This window comes from Rhopilema esculentum, chromosome 9 (assembly GCF_057945365.1).
Source record: "Rhopilema esculentum isolate cy_ngs chromosome 9, ASM5794536v1, whole genome shotgun sequence".
Classification (NCBI taxonomy): Eukaryota; Metazoa; Cnidaria; class Scyphozoa; order Rhizostomeae; family Rhizostomatidae; genus Rhopilema; species Rhopilema esculentum.
Window position 1 is genome coordinate 10,281,745 of NC_142823.1, and position 26,690 is coordinate 10,308,434.

The window sequence follows — 26,690 nt, forward strand, 5'->3', positions numbered from 1 at the left end:
TTTGTTGTCCTCAAGCATTGACCCATTGCATGCAGTTACCATTGTACTATAGATGTCATCAATATAAACTAAAAAGATAAATTTCCATATATGTGTTGCAGGTGATAATCAGCACTGAAGTCTGTTGTAATGAAAATGTTAGGTAACTTAGCCATTCCTTCTGTTAAGTCATAATCAATATTATCAACATTGTTTTTTGTGAATAAATTAAGGTTGCTTAGTATCATGAAAATATTTAAATACAAGTGTCTTGTCAGAATGCCTGTTTCCATACTCGTACAAATCGTTTTACTTTCAGCTGAATTGTAAATATATCATGTAAATACCATAGTTTGGAAGAATGCGGATATTTCTGACTGTTGCCTCGCCGTTTTTATACTTTGGGTAGTTGACATTTAGTTGGTCTGTTCCATCCTTTTTCTTCCTGACACCTCTTAGCACATTGTAGTTGAAATGTATTGATGCTATTGCATGTCTGTGGAAGAGATAAATTTTAGATATCCAGAATAGTTAGATTGCATATGAATATAGTTCACAGCTTGTTCTCTAATAGAGAAAGGAATCAAGTGGTTGAAAAGAAAGCAAATATGAAAAGAATGGACAGCGTCTTTTATCTACTATGAAAGGTATGATAGGTAACTCACCTACAATACATTCCAGCATGTGAGAAATTAATCATTTTAGGACATAAGCTAGGGAATCAACAACATGAAGACAAAAGGGATATTGGTCAAATTGACCTAATTTTGTATGAAACTTTACAGCTATCAATTCAAAGAGAATTAGACCAAGATAAAAATATGGTTGCTACAGTGCTAGTTTGGTGCTTTTGATTCTTCATGATCGTCAGAATAAACAGTAATTGATGGCTGCTACTAACCTTCTTTTAACCACATGTTTGTTGATATATCCTTGCTATGGAGGCACTTGTCAAAAAGAGGGTCATCAAATCCTTCATGGATGTTTTTAATATGTTGGAAAAATGCCTTGAACTTTGCAAATATGGCATCACCATTGACGTTAAATGTGGTTTTAACACTCCAGAACAAGTGACGTACACAGGGCTTGATCCAATTTGACAACTCCTCGCATCCTTTCATTTTGGCTATTTTGTTTAGAGTTTTTTGAACCTCTGAAACAAAGCATCATAAACATTTATAAGGAAGGAATGCAAAGTGCATCAATACTTTGTGGGAATGCAAACTTTAAGAAAAAGATTTACATAAGAAAAAGAGAAAATTAATCATTCACTTTTCTTTAAATGCCACAAATCAAAGTAGTGGTTCACAGTTGGTAATTTTTCCCTCATGTGCTTTGCAATAGGGCAGTGCCTATCAGATATAAATGCTGACATCGTGAGTCCAACACCAAACAAGTATGTCATACTTCGGAGGAACCCTTCAAACTCCATTGCTGAGCTTCCATTTACTTCGTTGCTCTGTATAATAGATGAGAATAAATGGTGAGAATTAGCGGGTAATAATTGGAAACATAAGTTAACATTTTCGATTTTTCAAATTCCCCTCTCTCTTGCCTAGGGAAAAGGAAAATCAAACCAATGAAAACCAATATTATCAACAAAAAAATTGACACATGTAAAGTGTAATCCAGGGTATTAGAAAAAAAACATTTTAAGGCCTAAAAGTTTAGAAAGGTATACACACCTGGACAAGGGAAAAATAAATGATTGTGGGAACAGTGCAAAGCATCAAAGTATATGCCCCGTACTTGGCACTGTGACCCATGCTATCATGACGTCCATCACCTGCCAAAACCAAGCTCTCTCCCTTACTTTTCAACTCAGAGATGAGTTTTTGCTTGTAGTTGACCCAGTGAAGGTGAATTGATGGAAAAAGATATCCTTAAAAGGAAGTTAAATCATTAAAAACTTTCAGTATAATTTGTATCTATTTCACAAAGATGAGAAAGATGTAGAAAAAATATACTTTCCAGATTGAAATGGATCACAATAATGGTATATGATGGAAATTGTCTTTTTAAACACCTAACCTGAGAATTTTTTCGACAACAAATTGATCATAGCTGTCTGTAAAACTCTGAAAATTTTGATATTTAATTCTAAATCTTTAATAAAAATCTTTACATTTTTAGTCTCTATAAATTCAAATCACTCATATGGCAAGCCCAAAGTAGGATAAATATAAATGATAAATATTTTAGTACTCATTGACTTAATTACAAACCCTTTGATGACGAAAGAATGTGGGAAGTGTGATGCATGAAACACCCATTATTTTCAACATGTGGAGAATCTTGCTAGGCAATCCACCTGCTAGTAGAATGGCGAACGAAAGGAGAAGATTCCCAGCAGTGAATAAGGCTGGCTATTCCAACTGTTATGCCGTTGTTGACAATGGTCATTTCCACAAGTAATCTTTATTTTGGCCATCGTTCCAACTTTTTCAAGTTCGACTAATGGGTTTTCCGACTTGCCGCTTGGACAAAATTTGAAAAGGGCCATAAGCTGTGTTAAAAAAACAATAAACTTTGGCTGCATCCTCAAAGTGCTTTCACTTTTGTCATTTCTAGAAAGAAAAAATAATTTTCTGTGAATTATTGGTTTCTTCCTATCATGATAGTGAAGCACAAATGGGGTGGTTTATCTGGCAGATAGATCACAACTCTGATTCTAATTTCAGAATAAATTTGCAATATTCTACTGCAATTGAGTGTTTCTAGACCACACCTAAGGTAACTTGGAAACCAATTACCCACAAAGCTAGCATATACATTCTACTATCAATATATTCTACTATCAAACACCAAATATAAGAAGAAAAAAACAGACTTTTGAAAAAATTTTGAATGCCAACTTCATTAGTAACATAGTTTTAGTATAACCCAATTTAAATTTTTTTTTGAGTCATTGATGTCTTTAAATAAAATTTACACTGGGAGCCCATAGTCATCTGATTCCACCTCCTCCATCTCTTCGCAAACATTTTCATCAAAAATTTCAAAATCACCATCATCCAAATCACCATCATCATCAAAACCCCCACCATCATTATCATAATCAAAATCTTCACCAGGATCATAATCATCATCGTCATCAGCAACATCATCATCCGCACAAAGCTCCATACCAAAAATGTTGGTTGGGTTTGCGCTCATCTTGGCTTCTGTCGAATCTCAAAAGTAGAGATTGGTTAATAGATAATTAATTCTCTAAAGAGTTAAAAAGGTAGAGCCAGATTTATGAAAATAACTCAGATAACTATGAGCAAGTGACACAACAAGGGCAGGTCAATGTTCCACTAACTGAGATATTAATTTCTAATAATTAAGTCAGTTAATTTCTGAAATCCAAGGCCATTCAGCTTAAAGGTGTGAACAAATTGTAAGTATACTTGACTTTCAGCAAATCCTAAACTAATTATACCTATAAGTAATGCGTTTCATTATTCCAATAATAATCTAAAATTAACTGTGTTTTATGGCTCTTGAAAATACGACCCTTTGAATTTCGTCCAAGTTTCAAAGTAAATTGCCTAGCCCTTGCTTATGTATCAAAAGTAGCCACCTTACTGATCCCTGTCAAATTAAAGTGTTTAAAAAAGGTTTACCTTTTTTCATTTCAAGCCTCGATATTTTTAATTTTAAATTTGTTCCGAGCCATTGGACCTTGTATTTCCGCACCTGTTGCACTAGGTCTGTACACTTGGAACAATCCGCTAGTATCAAGTCCGCTTGACAAGCAAAGTCATTGGCTTTTGGAGTTGTTGAGTCATCCTAAAAATTGATGTGAATTTTAGTTTGTTAACTTATGATGTAAAAATTATCAAAATTCGACAGAAGATAAATAAATACTCCGGGCCTTCGACGAAGGGGGCGGGGGGCCATGGCCCCCTCACTTTTTGCAAGACATAAGAGCTTTTTTAAAAAACCTTTTGTTGTCATTGTTATATTTTCTCTTGCCCCGCCTTCTTTCCAACCTGCACTGGAGCCCATGATACTATAATTACTAAATGCACTAACCATTACGGGGGCGTCCATTTCAAGTGGCATATCTGCTGGTTGAGTTTCCATGGGATCAGCACTAGAAGTGAGGACATCGGTAGACGTGGAGGCTGCATTCTTTAACAACTGAAAGAGACACGAACAATCAACTTCTGGTCGAGATAAGGTCTTCAAAATGTCATTTCCGTTTATTACAATCGATTTGAAAGTGAACTCAGTTACCTGTCTACGACTCCTCGCAGATATCACCGCGTTTGATCGCTTCTTGGGTTCTTGAACAGAGGGGGAAACCGCTATACCGATTTCATCAGTGATAAGGCCCCTCCTATACAAAGATTCCATTCCAGGTACCGATGCGAATGGTCTGTCAAAGTCTGTCGGTAGGAAATGTTCTGAACAGACCACAGAAAATTTGGTATTTGTCCATTTTGCTCTCTTTCTCTTTACAAAATCAGTCCATTTCCTCCGCCTCTTCTTAGCTTCAAGCCTCTCGACTCTGAAAAAAGGTATTTTATGAACAGATATACCAAGATTTTTGTCTTTGGTATTACTGCAGCCATAAACAACACACCTGTCAGGCATGATTTCGAATAAAAGCATATGTTGTTTCCCGCAAAGCTTCTTTTCCTGTTCAAATGCTGTTCAATCTCTTGCGAAAGTTCCTGTTGTGACGTAACCAAGGCTAGCTACCAGTCCTTTTCTCAATGCGCGGTAATTTTTAAAACTCCCCTCATATTACTAATTTTGTGGCGGCGCTACAAGGATTTCGTGACAAAGAATGACACTTTTATTCATAGATATCATTATTAACATAAAAGTTCTACTAAAAAAGCGGCTTTTGGCATAAGGTGGTTTGGCGTGGCGTGGCGTGGTTTGGTCCCACACAACCCGAACTTTGATGGGATCTTTTTGCAACTTATATTTGTTGAATTAGTTTAAGAATGAAATTTACAAAATCAGCGCATTTTAATAAGTCAGAGGTGCAAATAAACATTTTTGGGTCCATTGCACTTTAAGAAAAGTTGGCAGAACTTGAAGTTTATGAGGTGACATTTAGTCAGTGGCAAAGCACTGACAGACCAATTAAACAGTGAACAGATTCTGCCTCTTACACAGAGATGCTAGTCTACTCTTTTGATATCCTCACATCTCATTAAGCTGGCTGACAATGAGTGTATAGTACTGATTGACTTTGCAGAGAACTATCAACTTATTGTGCAAGATGAGGTGCAAAGCTTTCATTGGAACAACCTACAGTGTACTTTGCACCCTGTTGCAATCTCTTTTATGGGTGATGACGGCACACAAAAGGAATCATCTCTCTGCGTATGCGCAGATGACATGTTTTGTTCATGAGGTGCATCGATTGGCTACTGAGTTTGTAAAGGAGACCCATCATAGTTACTTATGTCCACTATTATACCAATGGATGTCCAAAGCAGTACAAGAACTATAACAACTTTTTGAACTTGTGCTTTCACCATGATGACTTTCTGTTATCAGCTGACTGAACTTTTTTCGCTACTAGCTACGGAAAGTCTCTATGTGATGGTATTGGAGGGACAGTTAAGCGCCTTACTGCAAGAGACAGTTTGCAAAGGCCTATTAACCACCAAATCTTAGGCTTAGATTCAATGTTCAGCTTCTGCTCTTCCAACATCAAACCCATGTGCTTTCATTAAATGGCAAAAGAGCAAATGTTACCCATCAGGGAGCAGCTTGAGAAGAGATATAAGGAGGGCTCCACAATACCTGGCAATCAAAGCTACCATCTTTACCAACAATAAGCATGTGATTGCAGATAATGAGTACTGTGCGGAGTATGCAATCAAAGACATGCCGATTCTAGAGGTTTTCCAGCCAATGCAATTCGTTACTTGCAGATATGATGGGTTCTGGTGGATTGGCCTAATAGAGAACATTGACAAAGAACTTAAAGATGCTAGAATAAGGTTCATGCATCCACATGAACCTACAACAACAGTGCATTGGCCAACTAAAGATGATGTCTGTTGGGTTCCTTTTTCAGAGATTTTATGTACTTTACAAGCACCGACTACATATTCTGGCCGTATGTACATTCAAAATGCAACAGATACTGAAAGAATAGATAAATTGCCAGGACAACAGTTAAATCAAAATATTGAGTCGAAGTTTTGAATTTACGCATATACTTGGTGGTTATCACTCATCAATGTGGTTAGTCTATCTTGTAAACAAGCTTAATATTTAAAAAGGTTTTAAACTTCAATGGGACTTTGTCTCAGAAAGCATACAATTGATCAATTTACATTAAAATGAAGGTTAACCTTTACCCTTCGCAAAAATAGAAATTAAACCTTCATAGTCACATGGCTACACCCCAAAATTTGCTTTTTAATTTTATGAGTCATCAGCCGTGACCTGGAGGAGCTGTACGAGACAGTGTGCGCTAGCACATGGGTACCTGCCTTTAGAGCTAAGCAAATGAGGCAATGACAAAGCATTGATATATAAAGGACAAAATAGGAACCCTACAGATAGGTTCGTTTAATTTTCTAATTCTATTTCGTCATCGTCCCAGCTCCCTACAGAGCTGCACGAGGTTTTAGAGCTTCTGTTGTAGAAAGTCCAATGAGCAACACAAGTGATAAACTCGGAATGGGTAATGATAAACTACACAAGGATGAATCAAGGCAACATGCCAATAAAACCGCATGTGAAGCCTGAGAAAGCCAGCTTTTTATATTCTCGGAGATTCAATGGTAAAAAAGATCAGCATCTAAATACCAAAGTTCCATATGCCAAAACATCAATAAAAACTTTCCCCGGTGCCACAATTTATCAAATGAAATCATATATCAAGCCTACTATAGACAACAAGCCAGATGGAATACTACTCGTATGTGGAACAAACAACCTACGCTCTGAAGTTCTCAAAGAAACAGCAAATAAATTAATTTAATTGGCCACAGAGGCGCAAAAAGGCATGAGAAATGTTGCTGTTTCCGGAATCATAAGAAGGGGAGATTCGTATGAATTGGAAAACAAGCGAAGAAAAGTAAATGACTTAGTCAAGGCAGGACTTTCTAGAAGCAAAATAAGCTTTATCGAACATGAAAATATTGAAAATAGACACCTTGATAAATGGGGACTTCACCTGAACTACCAGGGAAATTGTAGTTTGGCCGTGAACTTCATAAATTTTGTAAACGGCGAGTGACTAACCGTTACGAAACAGACATGTAACATTGAAATGGCCCATACATCCATTTTAATTAACCAAATCAAAAACCATCACATGACATATCTTCATGCGAACATATCGATTTGACCTTGTGTTCCAAATGCAAATCAGCTATCTACTCTAGCAACGCAAGTTCCCTTAATGTTAGTAAAAGCGATTCTTTCTTCATCCATATATGACATTGAAATAGAAAATGAAATAGATAGGATTATTCAGCTTGGAAAAAATATCGCAAGAATCCTGTTCTTCTATGTTTTCTAAACATAAATAGTCTCAGGTATAAAATAGTAGATCTCAGAGAAATTGCAGATCGATGCCTACCTGACGTTTTAGTGATTGTATAGACGGATTTTAATGCATGGCCCATGTTCCCCTCAGGATCATTTTGTAATTATCCCCCCCCCCTTTAGGAAACTAAGGAAATAGTCGACCCCCCTTTTAATTTCATCCACACTATCATTAGACACAGAAGAATGTAGACTCATGATGTAACTGATAATGTTTCAATTCACAAAGCAAGAACCATGTTTATTGTAACAGAATTAACAATAATCTGACATACTTTTTGTTAAACCCAACTGGAGAGAATGGTCTATTGTTTATTCTTACAATAAAAAAATAAAAAATCTACACTTCAAAAATGACAGAATAATTGCCTAAATATTATAGTCGGTGTCTTTTGAACCTGGATTTTGAAGATTATTCCAAGACTGCCCTCTGGCATAATTACCTTGAAATGCAAAACTGAAGTGTGTTTGAGGTTGACTGTACTGAGGATATTGACTGTTTTGGCTCATCAACATTTCTATGAAGCGTAGTTCCTGCTGGCGAGACCTTTCAGCTTCTTCTCGAGCAAATGCTATGTTTTTTAATTGGGAGGTTTTCAATCATGGTTTTTAACATGCCAACTACCTCATTAAAAGAAGCTTACATGTTGCTATTCTTCTTTCCTTGTAGGCACATAAAGCTCTGCCTGTACATTGGAGACTTCAAGGCTCTATCGCTTGCTCTGGTTGGCATGAGTGACGTGTTTTTACCAACGTAAATAATTGATTGAACCATGGTCCAAAACCCTTTTCTTGTTGAAATCACTTTATCCCACTTATACTTTTCATCGTTAAAGCAGCTTTCCTGCAGTCAGAAACCGCTTTCTTAAATCTTTTGTTTATTGTTTGAAAACTTTCATGTACATCTCTGATTCCTGCAATTTTTTGTGTTCTCAAAGATCAACTTTTTTTGAGGTATTCATCATTCACAATGATATCTAAAGCATCCATTTGCTTTTCTTCCTGATTTTCTCCATGGAGTAACATTTGACAGGGATAAGCTCGTACCAGAATCTTCAGAACTGCAAATTGAAACAGAAAAATTGCATAGTTTGAAGTGGGCAGAATACAAGTTAGATTGCACAATAAATGCTATGGAGCACGAGAGCAAGGAGGTCGACAGTATAAACATACTCATGCGATCAGTAAGTAATACAAATAAACATTAAATATGTCAGCAGCAACTGGATAGACATTTCTGCTTGACGCAATCATGAATAATTATCCATTGCAAATGCCTAAAAAATACCTTCCACTAAGATCCTTCAAAGGGTGTTTTTGAAGTGTGTTTTCAACTTTAATAGAAACCTACCATGGATATTTCAAACCAATTCAGAAAAACTGTAGTGTAATGTCTGTTTTGGCACTGGAGATCATCCTCCACAGTTATTCATAAATACGAATGAAACTTCAATAAGTAACAGGTAGGCAAACCTCAAGGAGAAAGCTTACTTGCCGGGCCCAGAAGTTCTTCTTCCCATTTTTTGGTCTTCATGATCCAGGGACAGGGTGCAGTCTATGCAGTAAGCTACAGACTTGCCTGCAATCCATCCTTCGCCTTTTTCATTTTGATCTTTAACTGAACAGACATTGTATATAGGTATACCACACGAAATATATGTATATTTTGTTGTTTTTTGCACTGAGAGCAATCTCCGTCGTTGGGGGCAGCCATTTCGAAATTTGAACACAATTTGGCCGGAAATTCGCCTCCATCTGGAAGCGAAATAAATTACTTAAATTCATGCATTGCATGCGACCCATTTAAAGTGTGATGTTTGATGCCATGTCGCACTAACGTTGCGACCAACCCTGTCGCATAAATATATTTTGGTCGACTAAAATTCAGCACATGCATAAAATTCAAATCAAACATTGCATTTTACATGTACTTAATTCTCAAATTATATTCGACACATGTAAAATGCGATGTTTGATCTAGACCTAACTCTTATCATTTCTTGGCCATCCTTTGTTCTTCTAGTCACTCTATCCAAGTTTTCATTAAAGTGACAGGCTGCAGGTATGTGCCTAATGAAAAAACAAAACTTGAAATTTGTGACAAAATTTTTTTGCAAATTACAACTTTTCTCCACTGATGTTTCATAACCTTTTATATGAAAGCAAATAATAATTAGGAAAAGATGTCAAACAAAATCATTGAATATACAGGCCTCCAGTTTGTCCCAGACCATGGATAATGAACTATATTTGGATGCCAATGGTTCAAAATTGCATGGAAAGCCTCGAGGCAACTAGTCTGTCATCACCAGACAGCTTCTCAAAATCCAACAACAAGTGCTTATTCATCAAGATTGCTGTCATTTTGTCATATGCAATAGTTCTGATAGAAAATAGCATGAAACCTTTATGTAAGTCATGTGCCATAGTTTCTGATAAAATAATTGCATGAAACCTTAATAATTGCATAAAATATAATTTATAGAGAGTGCGGGAAAATAACCGACCCAAGCGAGGCTCGAACTCACGACCCCTGACTTTGTACTTCAAGTGCTCTACCGCTGAGCTATCGGGTCGTGCTTTCAAGCGAACACCCAAGGCCGAGTCATTCACCCGCACTGCCCCTCTCTTTTACCAGATACACAGGGGAGCCATCGCAGCTCCATCACAAAGTGCAGAGGACCTGAAGAATGAGAGAAGACTGCCCACACCAGTCAGGGGTCGTGAGTTGTACAAAGTCAGGGGGCGTGAGTTCGAGCCTCGCTCGGGTCGGTTATTTTCCCGCACTCTTTATTAATTATCTTCGAAATCCTGTTGTCTGTAAAATATAATTTGCAGTATAGCCATAACTACAAACACATCCATTGAATCCTAGAATGTATTTATCTGGAAGTTTAATTTTATCCTCTGAATGGCTGCTGGGTGTCATCTTATTCCAAACAAATCTTTTTTACAATATCTCGAAACTATGAAAAATGATTTAAAAATTGTGTAAAACATTTATTATCAAACCATTTTTGATCCATTTCTATTTTTTTCTCAAGATGTCCATGAACACAGGTCTTGAACAATTGGTCATCATTTTCATGTTTATTTTGTATATGGTTCTGCAAGACTTCCATTTCGCCACAATCAATTTGCCAAACCCCTCTTTTGTTTAAGTGGCATACCAGTATAAATGATTGTGAATGGAGGTCGCCCATTTATTGATTGTTTCACATCCCTTCTCTTTTCCAGCTTCAAGCAGTTTCTTTGACAGAGATTTGGCAACATGCCAGATATCAAAATAATGCTTTACGAAAGGCATGGTTTCTCTGACCCATTTTGCAACAGTTGTATGCCTGTCTGAGATGAACTGGGCAATTTTGACCTTGGATTCCTCCAGAAATGCAAAACACCGTTTGATACCAAGCAGCTCCATTTGTGTAGAGGATCTCTTTTGTCTCATTGGCCTGTTGGTAATGTAAACATATGAAAACAGTAATATAGTTGTTTGAGCCAACCTTTTGAGCAACCCTGAGAGTTGTTTGAGCCTTTTCGCTACAGGATTTATTTCCTTAGGGTAACTGCATGGAAGATTTCTCGACAAATTAAAGGGATTTTAAAGAATACCTGAATAATTTCAAACGGTACAGTTTCCCTGATGTTGTTGCAGAATATGGTATATGCACCATATTTAGCTTAATGACCCATAGAGTCAAACCGGCTATCGCCACAAACTATCACTTCATTGGCATTTTATCATCTTATTAATAAGGGCAGACCTGTACATTTCCCAATGGCGAAAAATAGAAGGAAAGAGAAACATTTTTTGTTGGTAGAAGTAGGTCCTTGCTTTTTATGCTGCAAGACCCATGTGCCTGAAAACCAAGAGGAATTTGATTATTGATGCTACTGCAGCTAACATCCCAAAGTTCAACAACAGATTCCAAGCTGGATAGTATCCAAGAATGAATGGTTGGGATTGCCATCTGAAAGATATTCTTTCATTTTGGCTGATTTTATCTATGGAAATGACTTTTATTGTCAGTTGGCCAGAAAATTTGATTTCAATTCAGTTTTGAGTAATGTTTTATTGATACATATTCATACATAGAAAAAGAATTTGTCCACATTGATATTCTGATATGTATTTCAATACATGTTTAAGTGAATTTGTTCATGATTTTCCACTGAGAAAGAAAAAGTTAAATAATTTTCTTGGGTCTGGCTATTCTTTCATTTTGGCTGATTTTATCCATGTAAAGGACTTTTATTGTCAGTTGACCAGAAAATTTGATTTCATTTCAGTTTTGTGTAATGGTTTTTTCGATACATATTCATACAAAGAAAAGATCATTTGTTCACATTTATACTCTGATGCATATTCCGATACATATTTAAGTGAATTTGCTCATGATTTTCAACTGAGAAAGACAAACTGTAATTATTTTCTTGGGGCTATTCTTTCAATCTGGACATTGCAATGATGTGGCAGACATTGGTGATATAACTATCAATATTTGAAGATTGTTAGATATTTCATATTTCTCTTAATGATTATTAATAAAGGTTTACTACAAAAATTGTTTCAGGGGCACGGGCCACAGTATTGTGATTCACTACAATTTTGTTTGTATGACTTTTGAACATCTATTTATATAATATAGAAACAGCCTGAACCAGATTAGGGGGGCAACGTCTCATTGTTAGGGTTTTTGATGGGGACGTCAAGACAAATCGATTGGTGGTATTGTTTTTGGGGTTACACCTAGTAATGACGTTACTATGACCGGTTGAAGTTTTTGTACATTTCAGTACTGTATCCTATATAGCTACTATACAGTTCTTATATAGTATATAGGTTATACAGTATAGACTGCTTTTCCCCAGGCTTTTCCTATACATTTAGGCCCATTTGCTTCTTTGTTTACTTTAAATCACTTTTATAGGCAAATAGTAGGTATTTTATGGATCGAAACAAACGGAAATGAATTTCGACCCTTATGCCTACTATTTGGAGTAAGATGGTCATTTCCTATAGTGTTTTCCTATACATTTAGGCCCATTTGTTTACATTAGGCCCATTTTGCAGGCTGATAGCAGGTTCTTCTAGGGTTCTTATTGAAAGGGTTTATTTATAGATTCTACTTCCTGGTTGGGATAGGGGGACACATTGGTTGTCGGAGGGAGGATAAGGGGTAGGGGGTGGGGGGAGGGGTTGATAGGGAGGGGGAGAGGACTTTTTTTAATATACTCAGAACTCTCTGATACTTGATTTGGAATAGGGGCCACTTCTCTTGTGACAGCACAAAGACAGTTGCGAGTTCACACCACTCCCCCACCCCCTTTTTTATTCCCCAGGGGACTATTATGGGGTAGAGATGAGTGGTGTGTTGATAATCTTCTTTGTATCTTCAGATGCATGTTTGGATCTGTGTTTTCAAGAATGGCAAATAAATGAAGAAGATGAATCCCATTGTTCTATGGATTTTTTTGTAGATGACAATGCTTTGCAATAGCGATCAACAGGAGTTGAGTTTGATGCATTTGGGCCTAACATGCAAAGAACATTTTTCAATATTCTGTTGTACTGCTCAAGGGCAAGGTCGAGGGAAATATTTCCACCATAGCCATTCTGGTTTTTTGCAAGGCGATTCCAAATTAGATTGTAAGCTGCACAAGAAGAAAGAAGGCAATATGCTTGGCATATTAGGTAGAAAGTTTCAAGGCTGTATTTAGAACTTTGCTTGCAATCAGCTTTTAGGTAAAGCAGCAAAAATTTCCAACGTCGGAGAATTTGTTCACCATCTCATTCTGAAATGGCATCAATAAAATTTTCAACCACCATACCATAACCCATCAATGCCAATTGGTAGTTGTAGCAATCATCATAAAGTATGCAATCAGCATGAAAAGCTTCATGTTTTTTCCCACAACACCGCCATAAGCAAAGGTTTTAGAGCATCCAGAGATGACTGCTATCCACACGGATTAATGCATCTATAGTGGGGCTTGCCATTTTGTTGCGCACTTTGCTTTTGAGGTGGTTCATTCTGGAAAAGATTCGCTCTAGTTCAGCATTTGAGTAGGGTAATGATCATAGACTCAGCGCAAGTTGAGCCACATTATTGAATCGGGGCTCGCCAGCTGCATCTCTATACTGCTTGAAATGGCTCCAAAACATTATGGGGTCATTCTTCAATTTTTCAGGAACATCTATTAATTTAATTTGTCGCAGCTCCTTGTTTATGGCATCGACATCTGGCAAAATAATCTTAAAGCGCTCCGCCAATTTTGTTTAATCTTCAATTTGGGTTATCTCTTTAGGATGAATGCTTGTTAAAGCTTGAAATATGGTGGCATTTTCTGGATGTATCTGTTGAACTTCCTCTATGACGATGAACTCCAAGCATCGTTCTTTAATATCTTTCATCCTCCAATATGTTTAAGCGCTCTGCACTGGTGGTAAATGCATATCCGAAATGAATGCAGTTTACAGGCATCAAATCTTTTCTAAAGTCGTAACTGAAAAGGTCTTTTTGTGTGACCTTTTGAAGCTTGCTTGGGATCACTACTCGCTGTAGCAGGGATTGGTATAAATCAAGTAGATCTGTAACAAGACGGACAACATCCAAGTTTTTTTATTCTTGAAAAATCCTTCAGAACACCTTCAAGGAACACCAAATAAACGTAATTTCTTGAATCTTGAAACATGCTAGAGAGCTGTCGGGCAGTATAACATTTCTCCTGACCAGAAGTAAGAAATTGAATTGCTGTGTCAAGAACCAATCAAAACCAAAGCAAAAATAGAAGTAAGTGAAGGATTTCTGAAGGCACCGTTGGAGATCTGGCAATAGCTAAAGGTCTCTCGTCTGAAGATTTGTTAATAGCTTCTTCAGAATAACTTTCTGACTCAGCATATAGGAAATGTGAAGTTATTTTTTTACTGATTTCAATAACATAAAGGTCGAGGTTATAGACAGGTTAATAGGTAGTCATAGGAGGAGGGAAAAGTTTTTGGCAAAATCAGTTAAAAAGCGGTCATCCTCCTGAGTAAAACTATTTGATGCTTGTAATTAACAGTTAACCCCACGCTCTACTGATAACTGGTCACCAACAAAGCCTTGCTCTGAATATACTTTTTTCTCACCTTTTCCAGAACATGTGTGAATTCTGCATCATTTTCATAGATGGAACCATGAAAGACCTAAATAAAAAGACAAACAATTCTAAACAAAACATACAAAAATCACTTTTTCTAGAAATCTACAATTGATTTCATTTCTTCAGCATACATTCAGCAGTGTTACTGCTGTGGTGATGAAAATGTAGTGTTGTCTAAATACTGCGAGGATAATTATATATTTCCAAGACCTCTTTCTTCCCATGTGAAAGTAAAGGAAATAAAGTTATAACCTTTAAGTCCAAGCCTGTTCTCAAAACTCATCAAATAAAAGAGCTTGCATTGCAAAAAAACAGAGGCTTTTTGCTCATGTGGAATAATGAATTAAGTTAATTACATTTTTCAATCAGAACATTATTGAGCCTAAAAATATTATGAGTTTGGAAAGAAGCATCAAAATTAGACAAAGCTTAAAAGATGGCCAAAAAGTCTCCATTACAATATTCCCCAGCACAAACACCCCCCCCCCCTCCTAATAAATACTTTCGGACAGTTCCCTAACATAGCAATTGATTTATGTATGAGAACTACCCAGTCTTGGTATTTACAATATTTACTTGCACTACTCACTGTTTTTGTGGCATTGAGTGTTTCTTTAGAGTGTTTGTTTCGCATGTGTTTTCTGACAACACCACCAAGCACCTTCAGTCATTCAATATATTCTGTGCATAATCTTGCTTTCAGAAATATATAATCTTGACGTTGTCTTGAATAATCATTTTTGTTTAGAAGAAACATGGAATTAGGCAAATCATCAAGACCTTTGTGGCTCATTCTGGACCAAATGACTAGCAGTATTCGATTTTCAGTGGACATATACGAAGCCTAATGATGGGAAGGATTTTGATGACTCTCAATTGGGAAGGTTTAATTTCCATAATTCTAACTTTTCCAGAAGTTGATAGTCATTGACATCAACGCAAGAATTTTGACAGGGGCATGTGAAATATGAATTTAAAGTTAGGTCAAGCAACTCATTTGTCTCTAACATGGCAAATAAAAATTCATTTATATTGATGACAACTCCAATATTTGAGTACTTTAGAAAAGTTTGCCTACTGCCAAGGTTGGAGATGGAACATCTTTGATGAATCGGACATTTGCAAATTTGGCAAGGAATAGATTTGACAATGTCACAAACCTTCTTGTTGCAGACAGAGCAATTCCGTTCAAAGTCTGAAATATTAAGGGGATTCAAAGCTTCACCGCTTTTGACTAGCCAACATGTTGAGTCATGAAGCAATTTTAACAAACTATTGTTTGTCATGGATTGGAAAGGGAGTGATATTTTTAAACAAAAAGCACAAAACTAAGAAAGACTTTTATCCAACAAAAATGATTGAAATTGATTTTTTGTTAACGAGGAAAATTTGAAATGAAACCAGGAATCGCATAAATTGCAACAGATAGAAGGGTGATCATCATTAAACAATTCTTAAACATTTTGGATTTGGACAGATAGCATTAAAATTATTACTCATTAATTTTTTTCAAATCAAGGATAGTGTCAATGCGAATAGGGCAACTATTTTCATTACGTCATATTAAAATGGTCCCCTTTTTAGACCATACAAATTTGAACCCACGTTCATCTTTCTTAAGTTTAAGCTCCCTTATCAACGACTTGCGCTTTGCTGTAAGACTTTCGTTGATAAAATCTTACCTTGACTTTGAGCATTGCCATTTAAATTAAATCTGAAATCCTTGATGGTAACATTTCTCAATTTCTTTTTGGCGTCTATGAACTGATCACTTTCCTTTCTCTAGTCAAACTCCACAATGATTCCTGCCCTTTCATTTACTGATAGGTGAAGGCAAGCTTCGATGTCATCAGCACACAAAGGAACTTCAATTTGTTTTGCAAGTTGCAATCTGAGATTAAGTGGATTTTCCTCTGCAAATCTGGAAAAGCCATTTATCTCCACCATGGTTTTGTGCCCGTATCGTTCGAGATCATCAATTTTTTGCTGGGCAGGAATTGTTTTTGGAACTCTTCCTGCTCTTTTACGATGTTGTTATTTCCTTTTCAGAGATTGTTAAAATAACCATCAAATGATCCAATTTTTTTCTCTATTTTCTCTTGGTCACCTCATCTTCTCTTTTTTAGTATCAATTTCCATTTTACGGGTCAGAAATATCTGAAGTGCATGTGAGACTTTCTTCTCTACAGCATTGCTATGAATCTTCATTTGGCTTGCAAAGCTTTAGACACGGCTTCTTGGATTGCCTTTTCAAAATGTTTGGCTGATCCCGTCATGTTAGTAGTAAGATAGATTTAATCCATATGAAATAGCTTTGTATTTTGGCAAAAAAAATTTAAAAAAAGCGAAACAAAAAGAGAACAGCAATATAAATTTATAACATGAATATTCTTACTAGCCCCTGAGGGCAAATGTAAATCTATTTGATGAAAGCCACTCCGAAAAACAAGCTGGCAACGACAAGCATCCAAAGCGCTCATATTGTCAAAGCACTCATAATGTTAAATTTCCACTGCACTCGTCGTATTTCCAGAAAATCCTTCAGAGCTTGATTGTCAAAGAACTTATTAAAGAGCTTGGAACAATACTTAAATGTCTTTGCATTATCAGAATTGATAATGGCTGGTGTACCTCTTCTCGCACAAAATCTTTGATAGCAATTTAAGAATGTGGGAGCAGAAAGATCATGCACTAATTCAAGGTGTGAAGCTCTTGTCACACAACAGACAAATAAACATATGTAAACCTTTCTGTACTCACCATACTCTTGTTTAACAAACAGTGGTCCAGCGAAGTCAATGCCAACATTGCTGAATGGTGCAGCTTGTGTTACTCTGTATTCCGGCATTGCCGCTGTTGATGGAGGATGGAAAGCTTCTGCTTCAAGTTTCCTGCAAATAAAACAACGCTTCAGCACTTTTTCAAAAAATTGTCTTCCCTTGGAGACCCGGAACCTAGATCTGAGTTCTGGCAAGGTTGCTTTTACTTTACAATGACAAACCTAAAGATGACAATCTATGTTAGTTCTGCCAATTTATGGTCCTTTGGAAGGTGAATGGGTCAGACATTTTTAAGATTTGTAACCCATGGAGAAAACACCACATACAAAATTCCAGTCTTTTATCTCCCATGGTTTCCGTTTTATTGCGGTTTCAAAAGGGACCCTGTAGATTTCAAAAATTTCATCAATTCTCTAAGATAAAGAAGCTAATCAAGGGTTAAACTGTATCACTTGATTTGAAAATATTCCCAACTGACGTATAAATATTGAAAAATAGTAATGTAGTATAAAATCATAGTATAAAAAGCTTGCTATATTATGAAAGTGTATTCCTCGGACTATCAGAAAATGTTGGAGGTTAAAATTGCAATTCAAGTATTTTGAGTTAATTGCACCTTACAAAATGGGTATAATATCGCAAGAATTGTAGACAAAAACAAAGTTTTATTAATGGTTATGCCCCATAAAATACAAAGAGTTTTGGGTGAATCAATTTTGCAAAGCATGTGCAAACTTTATACCCAGCGTCTGGTCTGCTTGGCCATGTAAAACTCTGAGTGGGTCCAGGTGGGTGCATGAATTTTATTTGAAAGTCCTCTTCATTTTCATTAATTTCGAGAATCATGCCACGACTTATGGTGATATATGCAAGCAACATACTCATTCCTTCGAGCTCCAGCGCCATTCGCTGGGGGTATTAGAAGCAAAAGAAAAGGCTCCTGCAAAATCTCTATCGTCAGAAGTATATTGGAAAGCAATTTTTCGATCTGAAAGTGGAACAAGCTGATGGAAACTTCTGGTTCCAGGAATCATGCTCCCATGGGCAAATCGTGTAAGCTGCTGTTCTCTAACTTTCACCATTGAATCCTTTGATATGAGAAAAAACTCAATATCTTTCATATTTGGTAGAGCTATGGTAGAGCTAAACTGTGGTAGAGCTTTATGTTTCATTCAGTATCACGCTAAGGGAAACTCAACTAATGTAATGTAATTTTCACCATATTATTGACACACAAATATCATTACAAGATTATCATTCATCAACAACTCAACAACTCCTCCTTAATTACAAAAACAAGGCTTTTTATACTATTTACAGTGCGCATGTGCAATTAAAAACAAAGTATTAATCCTACTACAGTCACCCCTTTCTAAATAGAAAAAAAATGCAGTTTTTTTAAACAGTTAAAATAATTCAATAAAAAGATCATAAATAAGGTAAAGATAATCACTAGTTAAATGGATTACAATATCTAAGAGAATATTTACAGAAATGGTGTATGTACCATCATGTAAAGCATCTAAAATGTTGGACACTGAAGGGATGGGGTAACCATCACCATGTGTCATGTTATTTAATCCATGATAATCAACAACAAAGCAGGGTGGCTGTGGTTTTCCTTTTTTCTAAAGGTTTACACACTAAAATAACGGGAGCACCCCAAGCAGACTTACTAGGACGGATAATCTGTGATTGAACCATGCGTTCTATCCCAGATTTAATATCTTTGAGTTCGGCTGGACTTCTCCGATAAGGCAAACGATAAACTGGGGGCGAAGAGCCAGTATTAACAGAATGAGTAAATTAAACATACAAAACGACTGTTGTTTGGTATTGTCATTATAAGGAAGCTTTGTGTCACTCGATGTGTGATGTTTGCATGACGCAGAAGAAACACAAGTGAACTCATTAACAGGAGGGAAAGTCTCAGTACGACAATTGACATAATGACAAGCTGATGTGTTGCAATGAAAATACGTTAATATGTCATTATTGACACTCTCGGTCATAAAGGTAATAGCGACCTCAAGTAAGGTTTTGTCCTCTGTTGTTTGTGCTTGAACAAAGCCTAAAATTAATTGAAGGGCACACAAAAATTATCCCTGGCATAATGGACTATAACATTTGCGTAAAAAGGAAACTCTGGAGATGGCAAATCCTTAGTCCCAGAAGAGGCAGTCGTCTCGAGAGAGACAGCTAGCGTGGGAACAGGTCAATGTTGCCAAAATGGTGCAGCGTTAGCAGAAGGCGTGAAAGTGGGTAATTGCGAATTTAAGATCATTAAAATAAGGATATGTCAAACGAAATAGGCCCACTTAAAATAGATATCCCAGAGACTTCTAACCATAAAGGCTGAGTAAAGAATGCAGTGCCAAGTAAAAAGGCAGTGAGAAGAAGGCAAACTGGGATTAAATTAAACCCTGTCCTAAGAATAGGCGGTTCGTAAGAACGAGAAGGTAAAGGCATGGCAGTAAGCAAGCATATGAGTTGGGCGGAAGAACCATGGGAGCCTGAAGGGAACCCCAAATTAGGAAATGCCTGTAATGGGTTAGAGGACTCACACTTAACATTAAAATGCATGCTACTATGGTTAAAAAAGACATGATGCTGGCTTGGGAACATGCAGGATTTGTAGTAATTAAATGGTTGTTTCCGAACAAAATAGGCCATGCTAAATTACAATCACTGCCAAAACTCTTGAAACACTTGTGATATTCCAACGTTTTCATGCATCTGTTCCCCTCCTCCCCTTCAAACAATGTTGTGTCACAGAAAAGTTAAGACATACTTTTGTGGCAAACCTTTTTCTACTGATCGCTGTGATAAACTGCATTGTAAGCAACATTCTTTTAGGGGGTTTTGTCTATTAGAAACATGGGAAATATACGAAAAAAGCAGAAAATAGCAAAATATGTAGGTGTTCCAAGGAGTTTTGGCAGAGATTGTCTGAGTATAATTCTTAAAACTAATAGATATGATATCAAAACCTGTATACACCCCAGGGTATTCGGTGGTGCAGAGTTCATTTCTGCCATTTTTGAAACCAAATTCTGGACCAGTTCAATGATTTACAAGGGTAATTTCATTTTTTAGCAACTTACGTACGAAGTCGCCATCGGAAGTCGATAGAATGTATAAAATATTATTTAAGATGGAGTAAATATAAAGTAAATATGGCCTTTGTGAATTTATTGAGATCATAGTTGCAATTCCTTGGGTATTTGCATAATATCAAGTATTCCTTTTTGACAGTGTAAAAGCTGGAGCAACGGAATAAATGAGCACAGTTTTGCTTGTTCAGAATACTATTACGAAGCATACATGTTGTTAGAGGCCAAATAGTCTTAATAGGTAATGATTAAATTTTGTTAACAATACATATCTTTAGTCTTTATTGTATTGGGTTTTTAATATGATAGAATGAAACCTTCAGTTCCAAGTCTGAAATGAGGCTACGTGATAAGGAGGTTGAGACAACAAAAATCAATTTTTCAAAAACAATCTTCAGTTGTAAAATTTGTAAATGCAGTTGTAAAATTGAAACAATCGATATGGCAAGTGCAATTGAAGTTAGCGACAAGGGGGCTCCAGAAATCTTACCTACAAGTGTTTTAAGGAAAGTTTACCTTAAAACATATAGTAACGCAAACATTTTGCTATTCGACAAAGAAAAATTCTCTGCTGTTATAACCGAGTCTTTTACGTTGGCAGCCACAAAAGTCGCCGTAATACAATGGGCATGCTGTATGGAAAAGCACAAAAATGGAGCATACCATTTTCATATGTTTTTTTACTGGATAAATGTCAACAGTGATTAAAAGTAAAAAAGTACATCCAAGATCACCATCACATTATTGTGAATTTTTCCGGACACTCAGGGTATCATACTGCCTTCAACTATGTCGCCAAGGAGGATGAGGGCTTCATCAAGAGTGAGAACCATCCAGAGGTAGCTGCTCCATAAACAGCAAAGGCCACAAAGGCTAAATCTGCAAAGAAGGGTCGTAAACCATCAAAACAGCCAAGGCTGCGTACTAAGAGCGAAATTGCAAGGCAAAGCGAATTAGCGAATTAGCGTTCAGATAGTTTGTACTGAAAACAATATGCCTGTTCACATCAAGACAGAGCGATAGCGACACAGAGTGACAAGATTACTTCTCATGTATTTGATTGCTGCGAACAAAAGTAATAACAGCAATGGTGTTGATTAGATTGTTGCCATACAACGGATTATTTACTGGGTATAGTCTGACGATACTGGTCTTCAACCAGACCAGTATTAAAGCACATGGCCTCATATTTGGGGAAGAGGGTGGCCCCCAATAATTGTGCCAACTGTATTTAATATGGGAAGCAGAACAATAGACATCCCCCCCACCAATATAAGTTTATTTCCAACAACACTGCAATAACGAGTCAAACATAGATGAATACATTCTGAATCTGAAATAGCCTTGTCATTCCTCAACTGCGGCACCAATTAAAGATATTTACCAGATAAAAGCAAATATCTATTTTTAATAAAAATCAGTTTGTTCCTCTTCGGAAATCAATTGAATAAAAATCAGTTTCATGAACCCAGAACAGTGATGAGCGTCTGTATGAATTTGTTCTAAATAAAAAAGAAAAAAGTTACAGGAATTGGTTGACACTGCGTGGGAAATGGAGACATCAACAGAGAAGCTTCAAGGTGCTAAAATGATGAGGGTTGAGATCTTACAGCAGCAGCTATCTGTTGTTTGCATTTGCAAGGACGAGTGGCTCAAATGTGCCTTGGAGATTCTGGAAAACAACCACTTCTCAAGAGCTGTTTTTGCTGAGGCCATTTTGACGTTGCTTGACAAGGGTAGAGGCAAGGGATGTAACATTTTTATTGCAGGTCCAGTGAAATGTGGCGAAACGTTCATTTTAGACCCACTAAGAATTGTGTACAATGCTTTCCTGTCTCCTGCCACTTGTTCTTATGCATGGCTTGATGTTGAGGAGAAGGAGGTAATATTTCTGAATGATTTTAGGTGGTCACCTCTCATTCTGCCATGGAGTGATATGCTGCAGTTGCTGGAGGGGGCTGTGGTACACTTCGCTGCTCCAAAAACTGTGTATAGCAAGGATATAGAGCTCACCCAGAATATTCCTGTCTTTGCCACATCAAAGGCTCCAATTTCTACTATCGCAGGCTCCATGCTAGATGAGAGAGAGACAGAGATGATGAACGTTTGTTGACGAATATTAAAATTCAAACATCAGTTTGATGAACAGGTGCAGAAATGTGTTCCTGCCTGTGGTCATTGTTTTGCCAAATTTATTTGTGACATTAGGCAAATTGATCTTGTTAATCACAATAGACATTATTTGATACAAAGACATCCTTGGCAGGGGCAAGGCCTCCCAAGGCTTTCCTCTTGATGCGAACTGTGGCACGACTGTTAACCGTAGTGTGTTGTCTATTGTGTTTTAATTTCAATAGAACAATGTTCTACGATTGCGTTATAATAAGAACAATAGCAGTATTCACAGTTTAGCGCACATCTTTAGAAAGTGTGCACGCTGTTGATTTGATTTATAGTATATACAGTCACAAGTTGTTTTTCGAAATGCCAGTAGTATTAATGTTGATTAGGTTTCGAAGAGCCTTAATTAGGTTATCTGTATAAGATGCTCTAAAACATTACTAAATTAGATGCTCTATAACATTACTACAGTAGTGTTAACCGTGGCTGTTTTTTTCATCTCATTCGTTATTTAAGAGACTTTTTCACCCCAAAGCTCCTTAACAAGGTGTCTTAATTTAATCTACCCAAAAATCTACGTTTGGCCTGGATTTATTGCCTTAAAATGACAAGATTTGCAGTCTTTGTAATATGAAAATAGGCAGCGTGCAGCATTTCGCACGCCTAGTTTACATTGCGCGTGCGATGGCGTGCAATGCGAACTACTTTTTATTGGTTGTTTCTCATCCATGTTGTCACGAACTGGGTGCTGCTTTTAAGGAGACCTTTTGTGTTATAAACTGAACGGAAACCAAGGTAATTGACGGAGAAACTGTTCTTGTTCTTTTTTAAGGATGTTAAATTTAATTAGTCACTCAAAGAAATCTGGATTAAAAAAAAAATTCTATTACGGTGGACCCTACTCAAATTCTATTACCCATGAATATCTTAGCGGAGATTCATAAAAAATATCTTACCGTTAGATCGGTATTCCTTTGGAATTGGAATCAAATGAGAAGGAATGGGTAGAGAAATGACACAAATGTCGAAATGAACACACTTTCTTTGGGCACAAAAACAAGTTTAAAATAATTAAAAAAAAGTACAGTCACCATCAGTTTCTTCTTCATCAGAGCTTTTTTCAGCTTCCTCCTCCTTATCTAGCTTCGGTTTCTTTGACAAACTGTTGCAATTATCCAGCTTTCGCTTTCTGCTTTTCGAAAGATAGATCTCCGTTGCCCTTTTCAAAATATTCTCCCTTTCATCGTCAGTCCATATAATGTCATTGACTGCGATGCGAAGTCTCATCTCCATAACCCTGTGTGACATTATCTGACAATAATATGCTGAGAATACTGAATGCTCTCTCTACCGATGAATTGGAGCCAGATATTGCAACCATTATCTTTGCCAGAATGCACAGGTTTGGGTACTCGTCTACCCTGTAAGAAAGCGTATTTTTCCACAGCTTTCTTGCTTCAATCCCATAAGCATTATATTGTACGTATTTTTGAATGACTTCCATTCCTTGAGAGCTTTCGAAACGTCAAACTTCGTCTCGCTGAGGGGATGTTTGAAAATAGCTGCAAAAGCAGTGATCTCTGGGAACCCGTAATCCTTGTTGTCGTTCCATTGCTTTTGATCAAACCACTTCATCGTACTAAATACTCCATCAGCATCATCGAAGTAGCATCATCTTTTCTGACTTGAAACCGATAATTTCATTGTTTCCCCAACCAATGAATGTTGCCAGCTCCACTTTGTTTCTTTTCGCCATTATTACGGAAGAACAGAATAATCAATCGAACAGTGAAAACATCTCTTGGATCGAAAATTTAAATTGCCGGGTTTTGACAGTAAGCACCAGGTATTGATTGCAGATTAATCCCCCTTGGGTCAACTGAGCGATCTTGTCGTATTAACTGTTAAGCGATCTTTTTGACGCTGTTGTTAAATCGCTTATGGGAATACTTTAACAACACCTTGGACAACAACAGAACCGACTTTGGCGACTTTGTGTTGAGCAATTTTAAAAAATTTTTGTGGCAAATTCTTTGTTTTGCCCGTGTGATCATTAGCACGCCTTGGACCATTTTATGCGTGTGGAGGCGTGCATGTGCGATCGCACGCCTCATATTACAAAGACTGGATTTGCAAAACTCATGGTTAACACTTGAAAATGGAATAGTTTTAGATCATATCAAATTCAATTTTCAAGAAAAATGTAGACTGTGGACTGTTTCTCAAATTTCTCCTTTCTCATGTATGAAATTAAATTCAAAGTTTATAGAGCATTTGAAACCTAAATTGCACACTTGGCAAAATCTGGATTTGTTTTTCTCGTTAACACAACTTTGGCAAGCATTTTAAAAATCGTTAACCGTGACTGTTAACCGTGGGGAAGACATTTTTGGACTACAAGATTGGACTACGACATTTGAATACCAATAGTTTTCAATTCAATTTCGTGTAAGGTCTAATGATTTTAAGTATTGAAATATAATGAGATGCCAATTTTCTGCTATGATTAAGTTGAAGATTCCACACAAAAGCAGAGATAAGCATGAAATCTGAAGGAATCACAAAACACTTTCTCTACCTTGCTGATGTCTGTAGGTGCGAAGGAAACATGCTGTAAAAAATTCTACTTGTTTGTGATTTATGTGTGCATTTTTAGCCATGTCATATTTTACTTAGCTGTCTATAAACATATATGTTTACAACTATAAACAAATTTACATCATTTCAGTATTTTGTTCTGTATCCTCCAATTTTAGTTATCGTTTTGAGACGTTTATGCATAGTTTTGATAGTTCCATCAAAGAGTGAATCACTGCAATTGGCTAGTGTCCGTAACACCCTCTCCTTAGAAGCCTTCTCTAACCTTTCCTGTAATGCTTCTCTCAACATTTTCCTTTTTACGTTGTGGAAAACATTTTCTATTGGGTTCAGATCTGGTAATCCTGGTGGTATCTTGACAAGCTCAGGTCAAATTTCTTGTAGGGCATCTTTGGCTACTCTACCATTCTGGCTAGGGTCATTAACCATTACAAAAAGCAGTTTCTCTTTATTTTTTTCAAAACAGCACATTCTAAAAGTGCCTGTTGAAATGTTGTTTCAGCAAATTTTACAAACGAAGGTCCATTCATTTTGTCATATTCTTCAGCAATTATGACGCCTGATGAGAATGCATCGCCCACCATAACATGACATCTTTGACCCTCTGTTAGGCTTTTACTTTCTTTAATGGTGTATTTCAGACCCTCATTTGTTTTTCTCCAAACTCTTCCACTCTGCGTTGATGCATCCCTGTAAGGGTTCTGTTTATGTATACAGCATCTAAGTAAATGAAACAGCATCTAAGTAAATCAGGATGTCGTCTGTCTAAAAAATCTCGTCGTAAATTTTAAAGGCCTCCCTTGCATAACAAACTCTGTGTCTTCTATCTGCATTTGAAACTCTTTTTCGTCTGGGTCATATACATCTGTACCCAGCTTTATTCAATATTCTGACCAAACTTCTGTAGCCAACGTCCGTTATTTGGCTTTCTCTTGCTATATCCACCACTCTAATATTTGAATTTTCATCTCTCATCACTTTTAATGTTCTTAAAAATTTTGCTTTTACCTCTCTTTCAAAACTGTCGGACGTCCTGTACTTTTATTCTTTGTCTTCCCCCTCTTCCGTTCAAGCCCTCCTGACAAATGCGGACAACATTTGATGGAGAAATTGTACAAACATTATAAACTGAAAACCAAAACTGAAGAAATAAATTAAAAAATCGCGATTTTTTTATCAGATTTCAAATCAGCACCATCAAAAACCCTATGTTACCCCATGTTTACTTTACTCTACCTTTTGATATTCCAGATAGGATTCAGACAATCACTGTGAAAACTCTTAGAACACTTGTGATATTTTCAACGTTTTGATGCATCCATTTCCCCCTCCCGAAAACCCTATGTTACCCCATGTTTACTTTACTGTATCTTTTGATATTCCAGATAGGTTTCAGACAATCACTGTCAAAACTCTTAGAACACTTGATATTTTCAAC

The 26,690-nt window shown here is 36.7% G+C and overlaps 1 protein-coding gene and 2 long non-coding RNA genes across 4 annotated transcripts; all 3 read right to left on the reverse strand.

The window, feature by feature from the left end:
- Nucleotides 1-341: 341 nt before the first annotated feature.
- LOC135689031 (uncharacterized) lies at nt 342-2,342 on the reverse strand. Of its 2 annotated transcripts, none has more exons than XM_089110230.1 (5): nt 2,205-2,342; nt 1,665-1,861; nt 1,387-1,438; nt 881-1,132; nt 342-475 (listed from the first exon to the last, which is right to left on the reverse strand). In XM_089110230.1, exons 1-5 carry the CDS (start codon nt 2,239-2,241, stop codon nt 465-467), a joined length of 549 nt encoding a protein of 182 aa, XP_088966356.1. In that variant the 5' UTR covers nt 2,242-2,342; the 3' UTR covers nt 342-464. The 2 variants fall into 2 exon arrangements, with proteins under 2 accessions (XP_088966356.1, XP_088966355.1); XM_089110229.1 differs by having other exon boundaries at nt 1,252-1,438.
- Nucleotides 2,343-2,907: 565 nt separating this feature from the next.
- On the reverse strand, nt 2,908-3,714 carry LOC148959604 (uncharacterized). The gene is made up of 2 exons (XR_016144076.1): nt 3,588-3,714; nt 2,908-3,143 (listed from the first exon to the last, which is right to left on the reverse strand). It is a non-coding gene; the product is annotated as an uncharacterized LOC148959604 (long non-coding RNA).
- Nucleotides 3,715-10,775: 7,061 nt separating this feature from the next.
- Nucleotides 10,776-17,522, reverse strand: LOC148959605 (uncharacterized). The gene is made up of 3 exons (XR_016144071.1): nt 17,401-17,522; nt 14,627-14,683; nt 10,776-10,946 (listed from the first exon to the last, which is right to left on the reverse strand). It is a non-coding gene; the product is annotated as an uncharacterized LOC148959605 (long non-coding RNA).
- Between the last annotated feature and the right edge of the window lie 9,168 nt (nt 17,523-26,690).

Excerpts from the sequence above, each read along its gene's own strand:
- LOC135689031 (XM_089110229.1), bottom strand. The coding sequence starts at position 2,241 with ATGCATCACACTTCCCACATTCTTTCGTCATCAAAGG. Across the intron at positions 1,862-2,204 it reads CATTCTTTCGTCATCAAAGG|GATATCTTTTTCCATCAATT; the intron begins GTTTGTAATTAA and ends CTTCCTTTTAAG. Across the intron at positions 1,133-1,251 it reads TTTGTGGCATTTAAAGAAAA|AGGTTCAAAAAACTCTAAAC; the intron begins GTGAATGATTAA and ends GCTTTGTTTCAG.